General features: G+C 37.2%; 2 protein-coding genes across 2 annotated transcripts in view; one reads left to right on the top strand and one right to left on the bottom strand.

Annotated features, from left to right (window-relative positions):
- LOC101300927 (DNA-directed RNA polymerases I, II, and III subunit rpabc3-like) overlaps nt 1-349 on the bottom strand; it is a 2,274-nt gene extending 1,925 nt beyond the window's left edge. Inside the window, exon 1 of the mRNA XM_004302153.1 lies at nt 306-349. The gene's annotated coding sequence lies outside the window, so the exon portion shown is untranslated. The remainder of the gene's footprint in view (nt 1-305) is intronic.
- A 159-nt stretch (nt 350-508) lies between these two features.
- LOC101300636 lies at nt 509-5,653 on the top strand. The gene is made up of 12 exons (XM_004302152.1): nt 509-593; nt 669-720; nt 834-1,466; nt 1,641-1,781; nt 1,867-2,019; nt 2,169-2,246; nt 2,916-3,008; nt 3,125-3,244; nt 3,796-3,873; nt 3,998-4,177; nt 4,982-5,083; nt 5,176-5,653. Exons 1-12 carry the CDS (start codon nt 583-585, stop codon nt 5,407-5,409), a joined length of 1,875 nt encoding a protein of 624 aa, XP_004302200.1. The 5' UTR covers nt 509-582; the 3' UTR covers nt 5,410-5,653.
- The last annotated feature ends 3,755 nt before the right edge of the window (nt 5,654-9,408 follow it).

Below are 9,408 nucleotides of genomic sequence, written 5' to 3'. Positions count from 1 at the left end.
GAGAGAGAGAGAGGAGAGATTACTGGGTCTCAACTAGACCAAAATTCACTTCCACATAAACATTATCTGAAATTTACAATAACAACAATAGAAAACAAATCAACCTAAAGCTTAAACCCAGTTCCCGATTTTCTCCGTTACATATTTGGATTGCTCTCCGCGAAAACAAAGACAAAATTTTACTCTGGGCTAACAATAATCGTTGCAAATTTCAACAATTCTGAATCCACAACAAAAATTAGAACCCAAAAGACTTAGAACTTTGATTTAGGGTTTAAGAAAATTGGGGATTTTAAGCAGCATACCTGGAATACAAGGGGATTCGTGAGCCTCACCCGCCTATAGGATCTTGGGAGTTTCAGTGTGACTGTGAGGGTTTAGGGTTTAATAATGAAAGTATGCCGGGTCGGGTTAGGCCTTAATTGGGTGGGTACGGTGCGGGTTAAGACATAAACCGGATCCAACCTACATTTTCTTCAAAACGTAAAACGCACCGTATAGATTCTACAACTTGCTTGGTACTAAAACCTCACCGTCGTTTGGTCACTGAATCCCACTCTCTCTCTCTTCTCCGGCGAAGCCATGTTACGCAGGTAGGTCAAACTCTTCACTCTTGGTCAAATTCCAATCACTCTCACCGACGCTTCTTTCTTCTTCTGTTTTCTCAGGTCGCTTCTCCAAATTTCGTCTCGTCGAGCCGTTCGGAGGATCCAAAGTCCGGTACGTCAATCTTTTCCTCTATCAGATTTGTCTACGAATTCGTAGAGATTAATCGCTTTCGAAATTCGCAGAAATTTTTAGTTAAGGCTTTGAATTTTGTTGAAAATTCGCAGCACATTCCTAGGTTTTTGAGAAAGGAATTCTCCGCCGCTGTTCAGAATCCGGCGGCGGCTCCGGGTGGTCCGGAAAAGCCACCGGAGAAGTCAGGCGGTTCAAACGCTTTTGTCCTTGGAGGCCTTGTTGTTGGCGGAGGGGCTGCTTTGGCTTACGGAGGTGGCTATCTGGACTCGATTCTCGGCTTGAAGAAGAAGGCTCCGGAGCCGGAAGTTGAGGTGAATGCGAATGAGGAGGTACATGTGGAGGAGTATAAGCCGCGTGAGGAAGAAGAGAGTAGCAAAGTGAGCTTTGCTCCTGAGGTTTCTGAGGAGAAGGGGGATGCGCGTTCGGAAGATGCTTCGAAATTTGAAGGTTTGAGTGGAGGTGGAGGTGAGAGTGAGGCAAAGGTGGAAGATCAAGCTGTGGTCAGTGATGTAACTGATGAGAAAGATTTGGGGGAGGTTTCGGAAAATGCAGGTGTTGGAGTATTGTCGGAAGAGAAGGTAGGTGATAAGAGTGGAGAGAAGAAAACTAGTGAGGTGCCCAAGGAGGAGGTTGAAACTGCACCGGTGGTTTCCGATACTGATCAGCAAGAGATTGAGATTAAAGCATTGGCGCCTCAGCAGAAAATCGTTGAGGAGAAGGCACAGGTAGTCCCCATTTGGATTCGTTTTATTAATTAGTAATAGTTTATCATCTTATAAAGCTTGTTTGATCAATGCATAATAGAGTTATCTTGACAAGCTTGGTGTAGTTCAGAATCAAAAGAAGCTTATTTTGAATGGAATTTAAATGAAGTAGCTTTTGCCAAAACTTGGTTGCAGGATGCAATAGCTAATGTCGAAGAACCACCAAGTTCTCTGCTTAGTGCATATAATCTGAAGGATGGGGCTGATGGAGGCAGTGAGAGTAATTTTAGTACACAGGGGAGTAATGAAAACAATCCCCTTCCTAAAGAAAAAGAGGTAGCTCTGAGCATTTCCTTTGACTTCTTGCAGCTGAATAAGGATGACGGATGGTACTTACTGATTTTAATTCTCTGAATTTCAGGCTTTTACTAATGCTGTTGAAGGGTTGGATGATGCTTACATATCCAAAGATAGAAAGTTAGTTCTTGACTTCTTGGAAGCAATTCATGCTGCTGAAAGTAGGCAAGCTGAGTTAGATCAGCGTGTTTCTTCTGAAGAAAAGAGAGCATTAAAGGTTTGAAATATCTTTACAAGAATTGTGTTTTTAATTAGATTATCTTATTGAGCATTATAGGTTTCGATATTACATCTTTACAAGATTTCACTTGTTAATTGTATAGAGTTCTGTACGGTTCATAAATATAACCTTCTTGTTCCCTGTAGGAGAAGTATGAAAAGAAACTGAAGGATGCTGGCATTAGGGAAGCAATGCTTGCACAGGAGGCAGCAGTGCTAGAAAAGGTTAATAAGCACTCCCAATCTCAATAGTTTCTCTATTTTATTTTCAATGGAGTATCTACATATCGCTGGTTTATTATGAATGAGAGCTTTGACTGAGTAAACAATTAGTATTAAGTGTGTATGCACTTGTTGTAATTGACAGTTTTTTCTAAGCACAGTACTTATAATATATGAGAGAGAAAGAGTCTTTGGTTTTTATCAATGAAGAGGTTTAACAATCATGATTGTAACACAATGCAGAGGAATGAAGAATGTTTAAAGTGCTATAAGACTTCATAGCACTAGGGAATCATTGATTCATTGCCACTCACGTTTGGGCTAGAGTCCCATATTTATCTTGCCATTCTTATATGCAAAATAAAAGATACCTGCCTCTTTTTTAGATGTTTTTCATCTCTTTGAATAAAGTCTACCTGACATTTCAAAGAATTGATTTTGAAGACTTGTAATGTTAAACATGAGAAGCAGTAAATATAGATGATCTGCTTATGAATTTGTTTGGGCATTTGACTATTTAATGTCACATAATATTCTTCTCCCCATTCAGCTTTAGTTGATCCCTTACTATCCAACTGACAACTGATTTTTTTTTATTCAAACGTATAGGTATTCTTTGAGCCTTTGCTTTTGAGAGGAAAACTTTAAGCTTTGGATTTTTTTTTCGTCCAGGAATTAAAGAGAGAAAAGGCAAAAGCAGTGCAGCAACTCAAGTCACTTCAAGAAAAACTTGAAGAGAAATACAAGACAGAACTTGAGCAGAAGGTACAAATATTTTTTGATGCTTGATGGTACTTTTCATTTTTCCATATATTTATCTCTCTGCACATCAGCACATGGTGACTGGAGAAACTGAAGTTGATAACTTTAAGTAATTTCAGGAAAATGAAGCAGAAATGAAGGTAAAAGAGGTTGAGGAATTGGCAAAAGCTGAACTGGCTGCCACAATTGCAAGGGAGAAGGCATCCCAGATTGAGAAAATTGCAGAAGCAGATCTTCATGTAAGTCACCTAAGAAGAGATAAACTGTACTTTTGTTTGAACATATGTTCCAATTTGGGCTAGGTTTATCCGTTTATGTTCCACTTATCTGGAATATAATGATCTCCATTGTGGTTTCAAATAAATGAAAGTTCTGACTCTGGAATATGGAGAAGATTATTGCAAACCAGGAAATGAAGTAAAATGCTTCTTAGTAAACTCTGTTACAATTGCTTCACAAGGTATAGCTCAGTAAATTAAATTCACTCTTTCCTAAGGTAATGCTTTATTAAAGCGGAGCTGCACAAACAACTTCAAATGAACTTCATTTGTGTTGAAAGAGCACAAAATAGTTACTAACGAGGACTTGCAACTTGGCCCGTATGTGATCCGTTAGGAGGATTAAGGATTGTAGGCTTCAATGTGTACAGTTTGGACTTCGGGCATAATCACCTAATAATTGCTTAAAATTTTGTTTGGTTTATACATTTGTCTGCAACCATTTCTGTCATAAGTGTTTGACAAAGTTACTTGTTTTGAAAGCTGATGGTGTTTAGTTTCCTGTTGTGTAGATAAAAGCCTTGTGTGTTGCATTTTATGCAAGATCCGAAGAAGCTCGTCAGACTCACTCTGCTCACAAGCTTGCTTTGGTGGGTGATTTGACTAATTTTTTTGTTTTATTATTCTTACATCTATTCACTTTCAACCTCCTCAATTATTTTCCCAACCCTGGAAGTTACATCCTATCTATTTTATGGTTTTTGTGTCTTGCAGGGCGCACTTGCACTGGAAGATGCACTTTCCAAGGGGTTACCAATCCAGACAGAACTAGAGGCTTTGAATACTTATCTTGAAGGCATCGATAAAGATTCAATTTTGGATTTGGTCCTTTCATCTCTTCCTGAGGAAACATTAAAGAGTGGAACAGATACCATATTGCAACTGAATCAGAAGGCTAGTTATCTTTTTGTTTCTTCATTACATGTTTGCTGGTTTTTACTCTTTTAATTAACCTTATACATTGTCAGCCTTCTGTGAGCTTTTGTTTGCATTACTAAACTGGGCCTCATTGTAGGCTAACTAGTATCTAAGGCATAGATGATATCCTTTTTATCTAGTTGTGTGGGGAGGAAAAATTACTTCCTAAGTTCATATAGATTTTGATTGCACACATGATAAGTTATTCATGGAAGTATAATATTTGAAAGTAGACTCATATGTCCCTCATAAGTTATATAGAGTTTAAAGCAACAGGCTAGATATCCATAACAAATTTTATGGTACAACTGCATGCGAGATGTCTGATTAGCTTTATCTTATTTAGATGTATGCTCATTTCGATGATTATTGGCAAGGTTTATGAGGCCATCTCTCATTTGGGAAACATTACTTCAGGATCTAACTGGGCCAATATTTTAACTTTTTATGCTGACATGGATCTTTTTGTTATTTGCATTTAATAGTTTTTCAAAGAAGTTCTAATTCAAAATATTTTCAACTTTTTTTGGTGCCTAATGTTTCATTTGGTTGACACACTTTCATCTTAGCTTCTTCAATAGTCTTCATTTAAGAGTTTTAGGTTCTTTCATATTCTCAGTTGTCAATTGAAATCTGTTTCATCATTTTTGTCCAATGGGATTGAGATACTAGTATGGCATGGACGTAGTAGAGTGCTCGAAGTCCTGTACACCAGAAGTTCTAGCTAGTATGTCTAATATCAGTACTGTACTTGCTAAAATACATTCAATCTTCTTGCAGTTTGATTCCTTGAAAGGGCCAATACGACACTTCAGCCTAATGCCTCCTGGTGGTGGTGGCCTTGTGGCTAACACTTTAGCACGGATAGCATCTTCGTTAAAGGTATGTAGATATGAGACCTGATTTCCTTTCTAATCGCTTTTGAGCTCTACTTGTTGAAGTGTTCACCATACTTGCCTTTGGATTTTGTTTAGGTGAAGGAAGTAGATCAATCTGGGGATGGGATTGAGTCTGTCATGAATAAAGTGGAGTGCTACCTTGCTGAAGGAAAATTAGTCGAAGCAGCCGAGGCACTAGAAGAAGGTGTCAGGGGCACACAAGCAGCAGCCATTGTGGGTGATTGGGTTAAACGTGCTAGGAATAGGGCTATCACAGAGCAAGCTCTAACACTTCTCGAATCATATGCCACATCCATTAGCGTCACATAACGTCTGATTCATTTAGTACAAATACTGAGTCTACATACTGTATCGGGGGTAATGTGCTGAGTATATCAGGGGTGACACTTTGAGATTGTAATTTTTTGGCATAGCATTGCAGCTTCCAATGATTTTGGTTCTCATCGTAGCAAAACAGATCATGTAGTTCAATCTGTTACCAGAATGATGAGTGAAAATGTACCTCCTATCTGTCAAAAGTGCTAATAGCAATTGCTATATATATTTTTTCGTTTGATTACATGGATGTCCAAAGGCAAGGACAAGAAACCTAAAACACAACTGCATCCAAGCTCATAACCATGACCAATGTTTGCTAACAAGTCAGTCACTGAATTACTCTCTCTGTAAACGTGCAAGTGACACATTTCAATCCCTACTGAGAAACTTCTGGCAATTTGCCACAAGAATGTAGAGAGAATGAAGATGATCAATCACAGAAAGAGCCAATTTGACTGCTACAAGAGAATCCACTTCAACTTTCAAGTAATTGCAGCCATGCTGCCAAGCCATCTCCATACCTTTCGAAAGACCCCACAGTTCAGCTTCAAGAACTTGTCCAATACTTAACTTGGCAGAGAAACCATTCAACTATTCGCCCCTATCATTCCGAAGGACACTCCTCCAACACAAACAATCCCAGTATTTTTGTGTAAGCTGCCATCAATTGCTATTTCTTCTTGTTCCCGACTGACCGCCGTAACATTTTGTTTCTTTCCCAACCTTCTTTTGGTTTGTATATGTTCTCTTAAGGAAAGTAGCAAACTGCATGTGTTCTCTAATTCCGGAACTGCTCCATGGATGGAAAGCTCCATTGTCGAAATATGTTCTCATATCGCACCATATGACCATATGTCCGATTCTTATGTATTTGTATCATTGCTTCTTAGGGTGCGATACATGTGGTACGAAAAATATGGTTCAATTGACATACTGCATTCTCTTATACTGCATTCTCTTATCATAGCGTGACCGTATGACACACCAATATGATGACATGCAGTGAAGTTTTACGGGTATTGCATATTTAAAATGCAAAGATAATTATAGTATTTGCATAAATGTTTTTACGTTCTTATTGGTCTGCTTCACGGTCACGTGGTAAGGAAAACCCTACCTAAGAATTTTTTCTGAATATATTTATCTATTTGAATTTCAAGCTTTTCCCATATATGACCGGTCCAAGTAAGTCTGAGCAGATTTTTAAGCCTACATGTGCGTGATGAAAATAATTAATCAACTAAATTAGTGCAGATGCCACAATATTCCTGAAACTAATTACCTGAAACATTACACATGAAGAAACATCCACATCTGACAATATGAAACATGCTGGTAATGAAACTTGCATGTACATTTTGTGACAGCGAAGATGATGTGATTTCAAACTATAGATTATTAATCTCCAGTATGAGTTATCAATCTTAATCAATATTGGTGAGAAATCAACTCATTTCTGAAATCCATTGACATTAAAAATCAAAGTAACATGGCCCTCAAGCCCCACCCCAACACAAACATCCCAACAGAAGCAGATATGACCAATCGTGATCAGCTTATTGCGTCTAGCTCGTTACTCTTAATAAGCTTTAGCAACCATAAGGTGTTTAAGAACATTTATCTTTATTTTTGCCGTTCGAAACCGAATTTCCGACACCCCTCTTGACCTCTTCCTTCGACCTTCCTTGCGACCGAAAATGCTGTGGAATATGTACATTAGCACATCAGTAATACAGTTGTAATGTAAGTTCCAAACTTTTTCCAGCCAATGAAAATGTGAACCCTAATGTCTAAAGCACCATGATTGCTGCTTGTAATCTTCACACCATTTTTGCTGCTGCTGGTGTTGAGTCTCAATCATTTTCTCAAGTCCTACAGCAAATGCCAACTGACAGGAGGAATAATTTAATTATGACATCACATTCACACTATATATTAACTTTCAATCATTGGTTTGGGAAACAACTTGGCTTTCACTTTCTTATTCTGGTACAAAACTAGCTTTCACTTTAGATTTACACAAAGTGCTTCTCTTTACTGATATGGTATAATCACTGCATGTAATCACTATCTAATTATACTAAAAGTCCCACTAGGAACATACTGTTGGTGAAATAGTAAAATCAACTGACTGTACCAGGTAACAGTAATTAGTTAGTGCCTTGCTGCATAAGGTAAGGTTACTGATGAGTGATGATGTCATAATGGTTTTTTTTTTTGTTCTTTTTTCTTTTTTTGGGTATATACGATGTACAGGAAAAGATCCAATGATTTTGTCGAACTTAATTTTTACCCAATTATCCACATTTCCTTACAGCTTCAGCTAACTCTAAAATCTCCAAAAATAATGAGTTTTCAGTTGGCAGCAATTGTGATTAGTGACTGTCATTTAGAAAGATTACAGGAAATAATAGGACTTGGGGATTGTTGGAGTATTAGTTAATTAGTATTTCTATCCTTATTAGGTGTATCTTACTTCCTCATGCCACTAATTGTCTTTCATTGATAAAGGGGGAAGTTGCATATATATAATTAATTCCAGCCAACTAAGAAAGAGAAAGAGTATCAGCAAGTGATTGAGAGAGATGGCATGAATCTCTAGATCTTCTATTTTGCTTGGCTCGGCCTTAGCTAGAAAGATGTTGAGCTTACCTAGTGCTTTTCATTTCTTTATAAAATAGTTAAAGAAAGTAGGAATATTAACATGTGTGAATTATAAGCAAGCATGTTCATGCCATATAGGTCTCCCAAGACTAAAACTAGAGGGCTTTAAACTCAGAAAACAACCAAGTTGGAAGAATTAATGAAACCGTTCAAATAATCGCAACATTTATAGAGAATTGGAAAATAATTGTGTCCGAACTAGTATGTACGTGTGCGTTCGGACTCTTTTTTATTTACACAAATTTGTCAATCTAAATCATAATTTTAACCGTTCAAAAGTTGCATTAACTAATGAAGATCATCTCTATAAAAAATCAATATAAACAAAAATCGTGCTCAGCGGAATGAATCAAACAAATTGACGGCTAATCATGAGACTGCTAACTTCACTAAAATTGTCCATTTGTTTAATGCAATCGGCTAAGCAAACGATTTATGTTTACATTGATTTTTTGCATGGGTGATCTTCATTGGTTAACTAATTCAACTTTTAGACGGATAAGATTATGATTTACATTGGCAAATGTATGTAATATAAGAGAGAGTTTGAATGCACACGTACATACTAGTCCGGACGCAAGTATCTTCCTAAAAAATTTATGTTGAATTTAATTTAAAAACGACAAGTAAAGCAAAATGAAGAGTCATTCCTCCTCATCATTCAATATATGCACACGATGATTACATATACTGATACAACTATAAGTTGTTTTTTGATATCTAACTTACAAAAACATTGTGAACATTATATTATATATTGTTACGTAGATGTCTTACGAGTAATTAACATTTTCAAAACTTTTTTATTTAATCATGAATCTATCACATCACCGGTTGTACGACATTTAAACATGAAAATATTTTACCACGAATTTTAGTATTACCACGACACGCAAATTCTTCTCATCATTCGAAATTAATTATAAAAGTTCACAAACGAAAAAAATATTGGTTTCAAAATTTAAGAAAATAGAGCCGGAGCCGGAATAGAGCGGAAGCTGAGCCATGAAAGCCTTTGTAGGCACCACCAAAATTGTCGGTGGCCCAATCAGACTGAGACGGTGCGGCTGTCACTATTCTCCTTCTTCTTGTTTTAGTTTTAGCTTGAGCGGAGGGAGAGAGTATCTATGGAAGCGTAAAACTCGTCCAAATAAAACCAAAAGAGAAGCAAAAAGAGAGAAACAAAATAAAAAATAAAAAATAAAAAAAGACAACTCCAAAAAAAAAACAAATTATATCATCACCTCTCTCAGACAGTGCAGCTTCTTCGTTGTAGCTGTTGGTTGCTGTTTACCAGTGTGGGCTCTCCTCTTCTCTCTCTCTCTC

The sequence above is a fragment of the Fragaria vesca genome, linkage group LG6 (assembly GCF_000184155.1).
Source record: "Fragaria vesca subsp. vesca linkage group LG6, FraVesHawaii_1.0, whole genome shotgun sequence".
Lineage (NCBI taxonomy): Eukaryota > Viridiplantae > Streptophyta > Magnoliopsida > Rosales > Rosaceae > Fragaria > Fragaria vesca.
The sequence above is the reverse complement of the archived record's forward strand: the minus strand, read 5'-3'. Positions and strand labels throughout refer to the sequence as shown.

Coding starts and splice junctions, on each gene's coding strand:
- LOC101300636 (XM_004302152.1), top strand. Junction 721..833: donor TTCGGAGGATCCAAAGTCCG/GTACGTCAATCT, acceptor GAAAATTCGCAG/CACATTCCTAGGTTTTTGAG. Junction 3,245..3,795: donor TTGCAGAAGCAGATCTTCAT/GTAAGTCACCTA, acceptor CCTGTTGTGTAG/ATAAAAGCCTTGTGTGTTGC.